The sequence below is a fragment of the Hippoglossus stenolepis genome, chromosome 6, assembly GCF_022539355.2.
Source record: "Hippoglossus stenolepis isolate QCI-W04-F060 chromosome 6, HSTE1.2, whole genome shotgun sequence".
Classification (NCBI taxonomy): domain Eukaryota; kingdom Metazoa; phylum Chordata; class Actinopteri; order Pleuronectiformes; family Pleuronectidae; genus Hippoglossus; species Hippoglossus stenolepis.
The window spans coordinates 13,837,665-13,855,158 of record NC_061488.1 but is presented as its reverse complement, the minus strand read 5'-3'; the positions used below and the strand labels follow the sequence as shown (position 1 = coordinate 13,855,158).

The window sequence follows — 17,494 nt, the reverse complement described above, 5'->3', positions numbered from 1 at the left end:
TGTGGTATTTCTAGTTTTATTTTATTTTCTTGTTCACTTCTTTCCTTTTTTCATCAAGACCTGTCTCCATAACAAAGAAAAAAGGATGTTGGTTCTTGTTTTACTTCTATTTCAGCGCTCACGTGCTTTTATGAGTGCGTGCAATTTGGTGCAGATCTAAATAAAATTCTGTGTCTAGTGAATTTAAATGTGATTTCATAAGGGGTCTGTTGGGCCTTGGTGGATGTATATGCACTCCACTAGTTTAAATATTTACATTAGTGCTTTTCCTACTGTGTCATGTCACAGTGCCTGCCTAATAAAGGTGTGTGTCAGTAGGGCCCCAACGACAAATCTTTGCCCTAGGTCCCCTGTATGGTTAATGCATGTGTGTGTGTGGTATCACTGGTATGTGGGGACCTAGATCTGTCGACACAGTCACGTTATGGGGACTTGTCTTCCTTATGGGGACAACAAGCAAATCTCCTTAATGTAAATCCTTTTAAGGTGAAAACATGTTGTAAAGTTAAGTTAAGCTTAGATTAGGTTAGGTTTAGGTCTGTGTGTGTGTATGTGCATGTGTGTTTGTATGTATTTGTGTGTGTGTGTGTGTGTGTGTGTGTGTGTGTGTGTGTGTGTGTGTATGACACTACTTTAACTTCCTGTGGAAAATAACGGACTAACTGTCCATATTGCACAATCCCTCCCCTGGTGCTAATAGTATTTTTAATTCCTACATTAAAAAAAAGTTGTTTTCCCCTATTTTCTATATTTACACTTGCACAAACACGCCACAACAAATGTCTTTATATGTGTATGCCTGCTTGGCAAAAAAAACGTGTGTGTGTGTGTGTATATACATGTATATATACAGTGTGTGTGTGTGTGTGTGTGTGTGTGTGTGTGTGTGTGTGTGTGTGTGTGTGTGTGTGTGTGTGTGTGTGTGTGTGTGTGGGGGTTGTGTTTCCGCCTAAGGGCCGGCAGAGGGCGCCCCGGTGTCGGGCTGTGCTCCTCGGCAGAGGATGCGGTGAATTCACGCACAGGCGGAGGTGAGCGCGGTCACGTGACCGCTGGTTGCCGCTGGTGAGTTTCTTCCATGATGGCGGAGCGGTCGGTCGCGCGGATGGACTGTGTCTCCCACTCGGATGCTTGTCTCGTGTCTTGAGGGAGGGCGCTTTGTTTTTTTTAGCAGTTTTCTTTCCAGACGCCACCCTCCGCTTCCCCCTCGACCACACCGCGCTCGTGTTCCCCGGCTGAAGTCATGGCAGACCGCGGCGTGGATCTGTCCGCCCTGCCGAAGGAGGTTAGGGACCAGTTGGCGGAGTTGGACCTGGAGCTGTCTGAAGGTAACGGAGCCGGGGAGGGGGCTGCCCGCTTCGGGGCGGCGAGGGGCTCACCAGCACATTATAAACATGTCTGTGTTTCAGACCCTAAACCTTTGTTTCTCCTCCTCTGTTTGTGTGCTACATTGAATGGGAGCACACGTCAGGCTGAGCCACCTAGCTCTCTCGGTGCTAATACAGGATGTTAGCCAGCAGGGCATGACGAGCAGCATTGTGCTGGAGGAGGAGAAAAGCCGCTCGACCTCTCTCCTGTGTTTATTTCATGTCGAAACTCTCAGCGGCTCGTTTAAAGCAGAACGGGCGATTTAAAGACGTGTTTGTGGAGCTAATGTCCTCCAGCCTCCCTCCTCCTCCAGCCCTGTCTGCCCTGACAGACTGTTCGATGATGGCCTCAGGCAAGGTCTGGCCATCGGTTTGCTTGACCCCCCTGCTCTCCCCCCCTCCCCCCTCTGTCATCTTCCTCACTTATCATCATCACTCCCATTCACACACCACATGTGTCTCATACCTGACACTGATGCTGAGGTTTCAGCAGAAGTGAAACATGTTTTATTGCAGGGGGAAACTGTGAGTCACTGTGACTGTTGTTGAGGTGCAATGACAAGGCCTGCAGTCATGATCTTCTGTTGTGTGGAGATACAGTCTGTTGCGAACGAGTGCCTGATTCCCAAACATGATATGTGACCTCAGTGATGTTCACGGGAGCGATCAACAACATGTGCACTTATTACGCCTGTGTAAACCTGCTATTACTGGAATTATAGGTTTCCCGGGCTGCTCTACCCTCGCCTCGGTTTTCTGCGAGATCTTTGTCAGGGTGCTCAAGTTTCCTCACATGCGGGAAGCTGCAGTTGATGCATGTGTCTGTTTGTTGAATTTAACACATTTGGGGTATATTTAATCCAAAGCATATTCAAATGATCCCCTCCCCCCCAAGAGCAGCTGTCTGTCTCACATCCTTACGAAGGACAGTATCCCTGTTCATCAGCTGCAGGGGGACTGAACCCAGTCGTCCTGAGCATTGATCGCTCAGTGTCGGTTGATTATTGGGATCATTACAAGGGATAAGGCCATAAGAAGTAGTATCGTTGTCTGAAATATCTTGACAATGTGGTTCTGCTGACTGACCCTCAAGGTTAATATGTTATTCAGATGTACATCAACCAGTATTTAGCGTGTTGACCTGTTAACGCTATACTAGTGGTTTTGGATGTTGTTATTACTTAAGTCTGGATGGTTTATACTTTACATAACATTACATACCAAAGTTATATCTCAAGTTAATCACAGGTAAGATGGACATTTGTCCGCTTGGAATTTGTCTGCACAGCAAGGAGGTTCTTGGTTTAAATCCCTCTTTCTGTGTGGAGTTTGCGTCATCACCCCCGGTGTCTGCTTGTGTTTTCTCCGGGTACTCTGGCTTCCTCCCACAGGCCGAAGCCGTGCAGATTGGGGTTAGGGTCAATAGAGACTCTAAATTGTCCGTGTGTGAATGTGGGTCTGTATGTTGGCGCTGTGATATGCTGGCGACTTGTCTATCGTGTACCCCCCCCCTCTCGCCCAATGAATTGGCTGCAGCTCCACGACCCTTAAAAGGATGAGCGGTATGGATGATGGATGGATGTGTGCACTGAGGCACTATTCCTTGACCATCTCTGGTTGTGTTATGGGCAATATCATAGATCAATGATCAACACTGCTTTCATGGCATTATCCAATTTTATATGATTTTTGCTTCACTTTGATGAAACGTTTTGATATATCAGGTGTTGAATTTGTTGCAGCAGCTGTTGTTGTTTCATCCATCAACAAACTCTTTCATGTCACAATCTATATTAAGATTGGGACGTAAAATATCAATAATACCATGCACGACAAACTTGCACAGACTTGAGACTTGAAACAGGTTTTGAACACTCTGGTTTGTTGCGTGCAAGTGCTCGTGAGAAATGCATCACACCACAAATTTCAATCCAAGAAACAACTAAATTCACATTAGCTGCCCATGTTTACTCATTGTGGCTCCTCTGCATTTTAATTGCCTGACAACATATCATGTGAATTCAGTGCTTTTCAAATCTCGGCTCTCAAGTATTGCTGTCCCATTCTGACTTGATGCATGAGGCATGTCATCGCCTAATAGGCTGAGCCCACAAGAACCCCTCCTCTGAACCAAGTGAAAATGCCTGTTCCTACGTTGCTCGGATAAGAACACAGGCCTGCCAAATGGCCTCTTAAAAAACAACCCATTTCTTCTAGCCCCCTGTGACCATGGGCACACAATGAGGACCATTCATCCGGTCTGAGCTGCAGTGGCCAGGAGCTCTGCTGCCATTTAGGCCATTCAGCTGAACCCAGTCTTTGTGTGCACGTTGGAATGAGCTGCCTCCATAGGAAGGGAAGGGAAGGGAGGGGCTGGTGACTGGTCATACTTGAGAGGATGACGTGTGTTGAATTTGTGTATTTCTGCTGGGAGTAGCTCACCCCCTCACCCTGTCAATTCTCAGCTGGGCCAGGGGTAAAAGGTCATGTCCGGCTCTTCCCTGGAACTAGCCTACCTGGTTGACATTGCCTTCCGTCTGTCAAGTGAGTTTTACACACATCTAGTGTTGCTGACAGGCAAAATTCCACAGAGATGAGATATTCATCCGTCAGCAGCTGGTGGTCCTGACCAGTGTGCTTTTCTGACATTAAGACAGAGCTTTAAATCCCTGGCACTTGCTCCCTGTCTGCTTCTAAGTTTTTAAACTCAGGAGCCATTTCCTATGCATGGGGTGCACATGCTTGTGTGCATGTGAAGATGCAGTTTTACCCAATGTTTGCAACTCTGATCAGACCATACTATGGCCAGTTGCTTCCTTTTAAGGCCAATCATGAATTGAACCAGCCAGCCAGCATTCAGATGGAGCAGAAGCAGGCTGGGTTTGTTCGGACCTCAGCAGAGGATGGCAGCGTTAATACGGATTCTTTCTCTCTCAACCATCCATGCTTCTGACCTATTAGTGACAGTGTTTGGGACCTGAAGAGGAGGTCTCTGAAAAAACATCTCCTCTCTGTATTTTCTTATGAATGTGATACAAAGCAAATTGAGATTTTTTTTAATTGGTAGTTGGGCAAAGTACCTATTTTGAGACAGATAACAGACATGTGATGACACTTCCTTAAACTCTAGCTCATGTGGTGCTGAGCTCCAGAGTTGGATGTCTGCACGCGTATTAAAAGAGGAATAAGGACATCTTACACTGATTGTTAAGCTGAACTCTTTGAACCATTTCACAGTTGCCTGTTGCTTGCTTTGTTAAGAGCTCTAGAAATGTTGGTGAAAATCGAAATTGATATTGTTGAGTAATACATCAGCAATATTTTCATTTGCCTACTTGGGAGAGTGAGTGATGTTTGCAGTGAAAACAGTGAATTCAGCCAAAGGAAACATATTGTAATTATAGACTGATTCCTGTTGCACTCTACGTAAGTGTTCCAAATGACATGTGAAAAAGTAAAACTCACGATTATCTCAAATTGCTTTCTCGTGTTTTTCTTGAACACTGTGCTATAATTTCCTAAAATTGTATGTACTTTGACAAAGTGTCTGTCCTGAGTTTGTCCATAATACTTAAAAATGAGCATTTTGTAGCAGTGTTATTGTAAAATTTTTAAAAAGACTTATTTCACAGCCCTATCTGCAGTTTTTCTCCACAGTTTCTAAATGCATTTGAATCAGTTTTGAGTCTGTCTAAATAGTTGTCAGATCAACCCCCGGTTTTCTGTTCAGATTATTTGGTAGAATAATCCTCAGACTTAATGTAAAGTTTCCTGTGGTCACAATCCCAAAGCCACAAATCATCTTCTGTGGAGCTTCAGAGCCAAGGCTCTAGGCCCAAGCAGATGGTGGAGTACTCTTGGCGAAGGTATTCCTTTGTATGTATACAATATTTGTGGACATGCATGTGTGTGTGCCTGTGGCATGATATTGTTTCTGAATAGTTAATGATGGCTGCCGTCCCTTTTACTCCTCCAGGCCTGTAGTAGGCTGAATTATTCACATGCTCTCATTAAATACCACGACACCCTCACAGAGAGGTGTGGGTGTGGTGGGCGTGTTGGTGTGCGTGGCCGGTGAGCGTGACTTTCTTTATCCTACCGAGGAAGACACTGAGGCACACATTGGAAAAAACATCCAACCTTATCCCTTTAAATCAGTGCCAGGAGATATACTGATATCCCACTTATCATGTCTCAAATTGTGTACATCTACAGTATTTTCTCTAGTAAAACATGCTTAAGTTGTGGAATTATCTCATATGTGTTGTCAAATAGTGCTGGGCAATATGGCAGAAACAACAATATTAGTAAATATACTTTTTTAATGTCATAGGAGTTCAGTGTAGAAAATAATAATAAGAAAAAAAAACTTTATATATACACATAACACTTTTCAAAACAGTTACAAATTGCTTTACAAGATGAAATGATGAAAAGTATTAAACAACTGGTTAAATGTTAAGCATTCACTAAAAAGAAGAAGCTAAATAAAGAAATACATAAATAAAATAGAGCAATTTAAAATTGTGAATGTGCACAGAATTACACAAAGTATCAATGTGATCCACTGTTGCATACAACAAGCGGAAAACCCTTTGTCACAATTGCTTTTCTGCCTTTTAAGTTGTAATTTCCTTGAAACCATTAACATAGACCGTGATAATGATAACGTAATATGGTCATAATATCCACTGTCTGAAGCTGATAAATGACCAATGAATCATTTCCCAGTCGCAGTGCTGTAGAAGTCTGAAATGACAAATAGAAGCCATGAATTAACAGTATGGCGCATGTACCGTTATTGGCATGAAGGAGCTTGGTTGAAGCATGAACACTGCTTAAGTTCCCTTGAGCAGGACTCTGCTGCTAAAATGGTGCTTTTCTGTGTCTGACCCTGTGCTCCCCCTTCCCGTTTTGGGAATCAGGTTCATTGAGAAGTTCCTGACAATCAATGAATGAAACTTCACCTCACATTTAACATTAGAATTCACTCATTGATGGGACATGTAACCCACTTGTGTATCTCATGCCACGCTAAGAGTGTTTAGAAACACCACATGTTTACAAGCCTGCATCCTGTCTTATTGCAGGTTTGTGAGTCACTGCAATTGGGCGTGTTCTCTCCAGGGCACATCCATCCATGTCAAAGGGAGAGAACCTGTTTTAGCCACCGTCTCACTGGGCTGTTAACTGTCTCGATAGGTGTGATTCCAACCATGACTCATCACAAGGGAAGAATGAATGGGGATATTGTCATATCAGACCTTTTCTCGCAGTCACGATAAAACGCCAACCTCCATTCACAAATTGACCAACCTGTTATCTCAACTGGACGGTGAAGCGTGTCTCTGACGTTGAGTTGCACAATCTACCCACTCACTGCTTCCGTGGCCTGCAGTCATTTATTCAGGCCGGGCTATGACAATAGATCATGTTGACTAATGCACTCTGATTCATGCCTCATAGGCTAGATGATGAAGTCCGTGGTTGAGATGCTGATATCAAGGTGTGTTGCATTTTTTTGGGGGTGTAGACTGAGAGCACATGCAGCGTCCCTCCAATCTATCGCCTGGTTATATCAACTGCCCGGCAGGCCATGTGACTGCTAATGCTGAAGAATGCTCTTGTGAATATAAATAGACCTGGCTGGCAAGACAAATTCACTTTCATGCCTGAGGAGGAGAAAACAAGAATCTCTTTGACACAAAAGCTCCACCATTATTGCAGTGGAGGCCACCCTCCACTGCTTCCCAAGGAGTCAGTCCTAATTCTGTGTGTGTGTGTGTGTGTGTGTGTGTGTGCCTGTGTGTTTTCTCGCTGAGGCTAACGTTGTTGGCTAGTAGACAGCAGCCTGTGGCAAACACTTCCAGATTCAAGCAGCTGGGTGGCTGGCTACATGTGGGTCACTGTTGCGCCCATGGGTTGTGTGTGAAATACCATGACCTGTTGAGATCTGCCCTCCACAGGCCAATCAGCCTGCTCCCTGACCCATGGAGAAAGTTACTATGGGTGTGCTAATTGTTAAAGCATCACACCAAGTGGTTGTTTTCTTTTGTATGTTACCTGCAAATTGCTTAACATTATTGCCTATAATGCTTTCAGTTTTGAGAGTCTTTCAGTGTGGTAGCCTGGAGCAAAAAAAAAAGCAGATCCACCGGTGTACGTTGGCCTGTGTTCCTTCTATAGCACATCCTGTTACATTGTTGAATGCCACTCTTACAAACCATTAATGTTCATACATATTTCCACAACAAGGGGAATCCTAAAGTGTGTGATTTCTTTTTTCTTTTTTTAAACGTGGGTAGACACGCTGAAAAAAGGCGATTGACTCCTTTACTATTGCCAGAAGAGGAATTAGCCTTTCTGTCCGCCCCCCCCCCTCCCGTGCATCATGTTCGACGTCACAAAAGCACCGACAATAGAGGCGTGCTCTCACCTCGCTGTCTCCAAAGTAGTGCGTTCCACCAGGTGTCATGTTTCCATCACTGCCATTCGGAGCTGGAGCCTTTTAACCCGGGAGTAAATGCCGATTGATTTCCTTCCCATTACAGATAAAAGCCAGTTGTTAGCAGTGTCAGTGAGTTTTTTTGATGTGTGGAAACAGGACTTAACACTTGAGTAGTTTCTTTTTCTGCCTGTCTGTCTGTATGGTATCATGGACAAAGAGCTCGTAATGTTGCTTTATATATTTAAGAGATAACGTTGGGGGGGGGGGAAGTTATTTGGATATGACATGAATGCCACAGTCAAATCAACTGATCCAATGTTTACCTCAGGAATGCCAAGGTTCAGCCTTTAAACCTTATCAGCAGAATAATGTGCTGAAGGTTTTTTCATGGAGTGGAGAATTGCTTTCTGAAAAATGTCTCTGATCTAGTCCACATTTAAAAACACAATTCAAAGTCTCTTTGAATGAACATCCCCCAGTTTCATAAAGTACGAGCACCTTCTCATGATGAACAGTTGTTTAGTTTATAATCAGGAGTTAATCACATGCACGCAGATATTTCTGGCCACTGGCACGTAGTTGTGTTAAGCTCACACATATGGCCGGACAGACTCTGCAGACCATGCTTGCTAACAAACAAGAGACAGCCTGCTTTCCACAGAGTAGCAGTTATCTTTAGTATAAATGTGTAATATTATCACACTATAACCATTAACCTTATTATACTCTTATTTTATGAATAATGCTGAATGAATAACTTTTATTTAAATATAAATTGCATCTGTTACACAATGACATTACATTGACTTTGTGAGCCCTTATGCAAAACTGTACGACCCTGTGTCACTGGGGGAGACAGTGCCACCAAGTTTTGACAATTCTGATTCCTACAAAACCTATTACAGTGAATGTTCGGTCAATTTGGTGGTGTGTCCATTTCTTCAAGGGACACATCGGATATCAGAGAACCAGTCACACTGTTTACATTGGTCCTTCATTGATACTATAGCTGCTTTCAGACATCAACTGAGATACTCTGTATTTTCTCCAGAGGAGGTGCATGTGTGAACACAAATATCCAAGTGAGAGGCTCCGTAGTTTCTGCAGACTTTCTTCTCTTGGCCTCCTAGTTTAAAGTCTGTAGAAATTCAGGAATATTCGTATTGAGAACACAGCAGGGGATCCCCACTGGATTCACTACAAGCAAGTGAGGGGGGGTTGATGATGCTTTTAACACGCGACAGATGCAAAACACACGTAGAAGACACCGACGAAGATGTCTGAGAGTTTGTGGTGCAAGAGCTGACGTCGGTGCTGTAAACATGATCACGTGAAATACATCGCTTCCTGCCTCTGTCTGCTGCACCTGACTGCACCTCCTCTCGCCTGAATTATGCAGAGAATTTGTTGCTGTCTTGAACACGCTGTGCAGAGAACCCCCCCCCCCCACTGTGTTTTGCATGTGTGAAAGACAAACTGCGTAAAATCCATAACCAATTCAAATTTTAATGCTAACTTGTATTTTGGATTGTAAGTTCACTGTTAGCAATGTAGCAGTTTGAAGAGTTAAAAAGACGTAGCTCTGTATATGTAAACATAGCTTGTTTTTGATTTGTAACGTTAGGTTCTACTTTCTTTTTTACACAGTCCCTGAGACTTGGAGGCAAAATGGGGATTTCTGAAATCTACGTCCTTACAGACTTTGTTTATCTTTTTAGGAATATTAACAGTGATTTAAAAAAATTGCTTCCACATGATTTCTGATTGAATGACTCTTTTGACTCTTGACTATTGAAATGACCACAGATTTAGCCATAAAGTTTCTGTTGCTCGTGTCATCTGTGGTTTGTCTCGCTCTCATTGTCTCCTTCACTCACTCGGGCTCTTCAGCTGATCAGCCACAGCTGATCGTTACAGCCTTTTGAAGTGGGTGTGGAGAACACGGGGTATGTTTTCGGCAGCTGGTCAGTTTCTATATATGAAAGCGCAGGCCTGCGTCACAGGAAGGGCTGATGGGAAACCAGAGCTCTGGGGTAAAGCAGTGCTGTATATGTACAATGAAAGTTTCCAAAAGGTCAAATGCTTTCTCTGTCGGTCGCACATTGGGTCATTTGGTCCCTTTTTGGACTTGTGCCATGCTTTTGAATAGTTGTCTTTCTAATTCTTGTGTGCAGCTAAAGGATAATAAAAATTTTTTCCAGTGAGAAGTAGTTCTCAGGAAACCCCCGAGCAGGCCGATGTGTATCTCCCCTCTTGGCCCCTCAGAACACATTGTATGAGTGCTTGGCTTGTAGTCATGGACCCCTTTAATTCACCTCCTGAGATAAAGAGGTGAAACAAAGGCCATGGAAACACAGACTGGGTGTGGCTGTCAGTAACACTGGCTTCTGGGCGAGTTCTGATTTCCATATTGTATGTTTATTGTATCGAAAGGAAGCATGAGGTTAATATTGACACATGGTTGAATCACAGCTGTTGTTAAAACTCTGTTTAAATGTTTTTGTTTCACTGCTCAACTACCAGGGATGAAAGCAAAATGCTGTAAACACTTACGTTTGCCTTTGTTGTAGGTCTAAGAAAAGAAACCCCTCTTACTTTTCACTATTGTTGTTTCTCGTCAGTCGTCACAAACAAACTAAACTCTCCTTAAAGACCTTGTGCACATTGTTGTTGGTATATGTTGACACACCTGAGGAGGTAGATGATGTCTTAAACCAAAAAAACGTCAGTTGTCACAAAGTGAGAATGTCATGTCTGGCTCTATACAGTTTGACAAATCTCAAAAACACCTTCAGTTTTGCCTGCACAGGCTCCTCGAAACAGCTTCAGGCCATTTTGTCATAATTACTCTTCTGCAAGTAAGTGTGATGTGTATCAGTAACTCAGCATGACAAATACAGTGATTTTGCAAATCTGTTTTTACAGTTCATTAAAAGAACAGACGTGTATGTTTATACAGTATATGCATATCAAGATCCCCATGTGTCCCTTGTGAATTAACAGTTTTATTGGTCCTACAGTAAATTAAATGTTTTGGGGTTTTGCGCTGTCGGTCAAAGATTTTGGATTATTGTTATATATTATATATATTATTATGTGCATTATTGTGACAGGCTTTTTTATTTACAGCTTCCTGTTGTTTCGTTGAACAAACATTTGATTGATTAATGAAGAAATATGTAATATGTTTGGTAATGTTGGTAAGACAAAACAAGATATTTGAAGACGACATGATGCTGGGATATTTTTATATAACTTACAGAAAAATAACTGTTGGTTGCAGTCCTATAGTGCTGATGTGACCTCACACCTTCAGTTCCATGTGAAGTGGAATGTTTTCGCTGACACAAAGGTTTGTGTATTTTAGAGCTTGTCAGGCATTTGTCGTTTATTCCTCTCTTGAACGTTCCTCTGGTGCTGCACCTTGCTGAACATCCCCAGAGACTCGGAGCCATACGTTTCAGAGCCGGCACTAACTCCTCTCCTGGTGACAGGCTGTGTAATGACTGTGAGCAGTCGGTGGTGGGAGGTCAGGACTGTGGGTCGTCCAGAGAGGTGGAACATGAGCAGTAAGGCCTGTGTGGTTTCAGTGTCAACTGCAGACTCAACACCCAGGATATGAGTGTTTCACAGAGGGAACTCATTGCTTGTTATGAGCTCATAATATTGATTTAATGGGTCAGCTGCCAGGCTAACCTTCCTCTTTATCCATTAATGTCCTCTTTTAACCCATTAGCCATGAGAAATTAAGCACAGACAAGGAGCATCATTTCTTCATATGTCTTGTAGAGGTAGGCTGTTGCTCAAATAATGTCAGTTTAAACTGGGCTCAGATTACAGGAATTCCGGTACCGATTTAACCCTGATTGGTCTCCCTGGGAGTCAGAGGAAAGGTCTGTCGGGAATCTTTGTCGGTACCAATGTTCTGCACAGATTATCTGGTAGTGTGAGGGGTTACAGAGTCATTCTTAAACCCAGTGAACTGCCCGCAGAATCATCGGGGCCGCCCCCTACAAAACTCAACTATGTTTGATATTTGGGATTTCAAATTGGGATGATAACGTCAGTGCTTCCCGAGCAGCCAATGAGAGAGACAGAGAGACCAGAGCAGCTGACAGTGCTGCCAAGCAAGTAAACATTCTGAGGCTAACGTCAGCTAGCATGCTACTGTTGACAGTTAAAATCTCACCTGAAGAATAGAGAACTTGTGTTGACCGCATCTGTTGGACCATGTACTCTTTCAGACTTGTTTATGCTTTTGTTCATTAACATCAGAGCAAGTTGTTGCTCCACCCCTACCTCACGCCATATTGTTCACATCTGCTGTCCTATGAGGTCACATAAGAGACGTGAGGTTATGTGTCACTGCGTCACAATATTCGTAATAATATCCTGTAGTGTGTGATGCGCCGTTATTTTCGAGAAGAATACACTGTATGTGAAGATTCTCCTTTATCCGGGATGAAGCCTGATTCCTGAATCGTTTTGGCTCTTAACTCTCCTGTAGTCTGTGCCCTGGCTCTACATGGCCCAGTTTAGTGATACTTTGTCTTGTGCACCCACTGAACCCACAGTTAAATTGATGTCCAGGACTCGTTGAACCTCACATCAGGTCTGTCTCACACACTGATCACTGCATATCTGAACAACACCAGCCACATTGAAACCTGACACCCTTCGCTCACTTTCACTGCTCAGTACACCCTGGTTACCCGGCAATGCTGAAACACTGGTCTGTCATGCAGTGAGCCGGCCAGGTTGCCTCTGTCTAACTAAGTCTCTACTCTGGTTCTTTTCTTTACGGTGTGCTGAATGAAGACAGCATCAACCCCCTGACCAGGTCACACTTCTTCATAACTTCATGGTTAAAGAGCTAAAAGAGGAACTGATAAAAGAACTCACACATGTACAACCATGGAACTGTTGTTCCTCACAACAGATGTTTTGATTAGTCATTCAGACGAGTCTGTTGTGTGGCAACGATCTTAAAGGGATAGTTCACAGAAAAACAATAATTCACTCATTATCTACTCACCACTATGCCGATGGAGGGGTGGGGGAAAGGTGTAAAAGCATTGCAGTCGAATTCATTAAAATTTAAGAACATTTTGACCTCTTCTTCAGCTGTAACAAAAAAACAACAGAAAAAATACAACATGCCTCCATACTGCTCGTGTGGTGTCATTCAAGTGTCCGCAAGCTCCGACAGTCATATTCCACTCGAAACAGCGTCATTTACAACATGTTTTTAGCCTAAATGTCCTCTGATAGCCTCCTCAGAAGCACGTTCACGTACCCTCGGGCACACGGAACACCACACACACACTCGCCCAAGGGCACACGCGGGGTGCGCGTTCGTGTGGCTACGTCCTCTAGCGTAGCCACTTCCGGTAGTGGACTTTTCCCTAGTGAACAAGTGTACATGTTTGAGTGCTGAGTCAGATGGGCACAAGTGGGTTTTTTTCTCTCCACAGTCACCAAATGGCTTTCTATTTGTGGGAACTGTTGGGTTTCTCTATAATTTTATGTGAAAAATGCCTTGAGATAATCTATGTTAGGATTTGGCCCTACACAAATAAAATGTAATTGATTTGAATAGTGATAATAATTTTATTATTTAGGCCTGTGTGTAGTTGCCATTGATGCATCACTGTAGCCTGTATTGATAAACGTCATGCTTGACGATGGATCCGTTTTTTGGCTCTTCATTTTTTTAAGCGGATAACTTGTTTGGGTTGTAGTTTGACCAAGATTGTTATCAGGATTTCTCTTTTTCATGACTCACATTTTGACCTGGGAAAACATGGGTTTCACTGATAACATTAATGCCCCAGTGTCCCAGTAAGCCTCCTCAATGTGTCAGCAAGCAGAGCCAGTAAAATCCTGGAATTGACTAATGTGCCATTAAAGCACCGGTGTAATTACTGCAGGCACTTAAACTTCTGTGAGAAGTCAAAATATCTGCTGTAAGAAACGGCCTATGAATACATCACTGAATTGGTGTCAAAGCCCAAAGTTAAATACAATTTTACGCAATTATCCAATTGTCCAATACCTGCAGGCGACAGATAATCTCTACTGTGGAGGGGCGGCTAGCTAATCTGACAAGAAATCAATGTGGGATTTGGCCTCTCACCTCAGGTGGTTTTACTCATCCCCGCACCTAATTCCTCAGACACACAACCCAGTGCAGTTACACTGTGCTTCAGTGCAGCCTGAATAAATGACATTAATCATTGCTGCTTACTCACACACAACCCACTTGTGCCTGTCTGACTCAGCACTCAACAATGGACACTTGTTCACCAGTCTTATCCCTTTGATGAAGTAATGTCTTCTGTATAAAACAGCTTGATTTAAAGCTTGACTTTACAACCTGCCTGTTATTGTCTTCAGGGAAACACAGTGACCCAAATTAGTGTATGTGAGGAAATTAATTGTAGCACAGATATGAGGCGAGTGTCAAGTGTTGATGAGAGATTAATTGGGTTATGAGTTAGGATACAATGATTTTATTAGGTTATTCAGATAAGTTTGTCTTCTGGGTTGGGGGAAGGTTCTCTCTTCTTCAGTGTGACTTTCTCATTGAGCTAAAAGTAGAAACAAGCTCTCAATTCTGCGACTGTCCCCAGCTCACGCAGCTGGCTCAGGAGTCCTGTCGCTGCCAAATTAAAGTGCACAATGTAATAGAAGTAATGGAGGAAGTAGGGCAACGCTCGCTCTGCTCTCAAACAGAATGTGGATGCTTTAAAAGCTTGGAAGGAAGTTGTAGTATTATTTTTTGGACAAAATACCTTTCAGGATGCCGACTGCTAAATCTGATTGTGTGGAAATGGATTGTTGCTCACAACATACATCTTAATTTTGATCTTATTGTGGCCAACACAATTGGAAAGTGTTTTTTTCCTGTACAGGAAGGCCTGATTTGATGAAATGATTTGGTGCTAAACGCAGGGTTGAATTGGCCTGTGTGTGTGTGTGTGTGTGTGTGTGTGTGTGTGTGTGTGTGTGTGTGTGTGTGTGTGTGTGTGTGTGTGTGTGTGTGTGTGTGTGTGTGTGTGTGTGTGTGTGTGTGTGTGTGTGTGTGTGATATGTGCTCATGTGTTTCTTGTGTTTTTAAGGCTGGTGTGATTCAGGATACTAACACAGTGACTTTGATGTGTATGTGTACAGGATGTCTGTCTGTTCTTTGTCTTTATCGTTCTCTCTCTCTCTTATCTGTCTCTATTCCTAATACATACATATACACATTGTATATTTGCCCCCTCTGTTACCTTCTCTCAGCTGCTTGCTACCTTTGAATAGTCATTACCTACTGTATGTTGGTGTTAGAGGTGTTACTCTATGGAAATCTTTGTACTACATAGGAATCTTTCACTTGAGCATATCATAACATGCGGATGTCAGTCTGCCTCTTTTTCTCTCCAAATTCTTTTTTCTCCTCGACAAAATGACTAAGAATTGTTAATATTCTCAATGTCACCTCAGTGCATGAAGAAAATGGCTGCACAGCAACATATACTATAATAAAATGATACATTTTGCCAAATAGAGATGATGGAAGTCACAGTTTGATGTTAAATATCACAAATAATCCTTCTGACTCACCTGTTGATGTTCAAGACATACTGCACAACTAGATTATGGGAAATCATCTGGGACTTTCGCTGCCAACTACCTTATCACTTATTCAATATATAGCAACTCAAGAAAACATTAAACTCCCTGTTTACTTCACATTATTATTCCATTAATCCTCAATATTCCTCTTACATTTTTATGTAGTTTTAAAATTACATATTCAATTTCATTGTTCTGTTTGTTCCTGTTCAAAAACCAAACCAAATCTCTGTTTCCCCCCGGAGATTCTGTGAAGAGAAAACAAATGTCCCCCAGCACCTTTTCCCCAGCTGGAAGGCAGATTTCTTCATCCATCCATATATCACCTCATCCTCCCTTTATGCCTGAAAACCCCCACATGGACTCACATGGTCCCAGAGGAACTGCAGGCCTGCGTTTGCAGTGGAAACTGTTGGCCCTGGAGGTGGGAGGCCTTTGTACAAACGTTTGAAGCTCAATGCAGACATGAACAAAATACCCCCTGAATAAGAACAAATAACTTGTGATATTTAATAGCTGTGATTCAACTGCTGATGCAGTTAGAAGAAGCACCTGCAAATTATTAAGCCCTGAAACCTCAAACAGCCTTATTCCAACTGTTGTTGTTTTTTATATGGCAAACATTTTTTTTTCCAAAAGGCACATTAGATCCATGATTTAATAAGAATAGCTGCTCACTAGAGGAAATAATACCCCACACCGACAAAATATTTGGGATTTCTGTAATACTGTAAGAATGTTCAAGAATTTTTTTATATGGGATTAATTCTTTTGTGTCTTAAATGTCAGAACATATCCCCAAAAATCTCCCATTGCAGTTTCACGACGTCTGATTGAAATGGATTGTGCAGATGCTAATACTGATATTAGGGGGTAAAAAAATTCGGATACAGATATCTATGGATATATACATTTATAATTGTTCATTAATTATTTTATAAGTAGAAGTATTATTTATAATAGACAATTATTTTTAAGGGTTCATTATCAAACCCTCATGACAGAAATAAAGCTGAGGATTGATATTTTACAGTTTAAACACAACCAACTATTTATAATTTGAATGAAGAAAGAAAAAAATCTTACGTTTTCACACTGGCACAGAGAAAACATTAATTAATACCCTGTGTCTATCTATTCTACCCTTTTTATCGTCTAACTTATAAATCGATCGGATTTCTAGTAGCTGCAAAAGACCTAAAAACTTAAAGATACCCAATTTCTGTCCCATAAGACAATTCACTTTTTTGTCACTTGACTAACTGATTAATAGACTTATTGTTTCTGTCCTAGATAACAGGATTACAATGAAAAATTAAATGAAACATACAAAATTGATTATGGAAGTGTATGTGCATTTGATCTTCAACTCTTGTCTAGCTGTTTGTGTGAATGTGGAAATAAACTGCCACCGTCTACTCAAACTAATGACCAGGTGCGATTAAATGGCCTTGGTGTCAGACTCATTCATTTGCGTTTCCTGTCGAGTTCTATTTACCCAAATTCTCAGCACAGTCTGCTCGTTGTTTTTGTGTTCCTGCTCAGTGTCTCTATAAATAAGATCCTGTGGGTGATGTTAGTTCCTCTCCTCTCGTCCCCTGTGTTTATGTGTGTATTTACATGTAAATGTGCACGCTGTTGCTGTTTGTGTGAGGTTCTCTGTTTGCGGTCGTGCTGTGTGTCCTCGCTGTCATCTGCTCACCAAGACCCAGCAGGAGTGCAGCTTTCTTCTGTTGTTGGATGTGTTTCTCATGAGATGGACTTGTAACCGTTGTATGTTAGCATCAAATTTGTCGCAGACAATAAACTACTGATAAACAAAGACGGCTTTGTGCACATCAAACTAGTGTCACTGGCTTGAAGCCCGACCATGACTTCACTGGGTCCTACATTTCAGACTTGGACACTAGCCTCCAGTTGATGTCCAGGGCCAAAGATGTAATCTGGTATTTTACATATAATCTCAGATTACGTGATAGAAAAGAGGCAAATATGTGTATAATCTGTATATTTCTGTGAAATGGAGGATTTATTTACCGCTGCGTGTGTAATCTTGTTTGTT

The 17,494-nt window shown here is 42.3% G+C and overlaps 1 protein-coding gene across 3 annotated transcripts in view; it reads left to right on the top strand.

Moving 5' to 3' along the window:
* The first annotated feature begins 1,050 nt into the window (after positions 1–1,050).
* dip2ba (disco-interacting protein 2 homolog Ba) overlaps positions 1,051–17,494 on the top strand; it is a 47,598-nt gene continuing 31,154 nt past the window's right edge. For all 3 annotated transcript variants that reach the window (XM_035158883.2, XM_035158882.2, XM_035158881.2), the window contains exon 1: positions 1,051–1,325. In XM_035158883.2, coding sequence (XP_035014774.1) covers positions 1,241–1,325 — 85 coding nt within the window. In that variant the 5' untranslated portion in view covers positions 1,051–1,240. The remainder of the gene's footprint in view (positions 1,326–17,494) is intronic.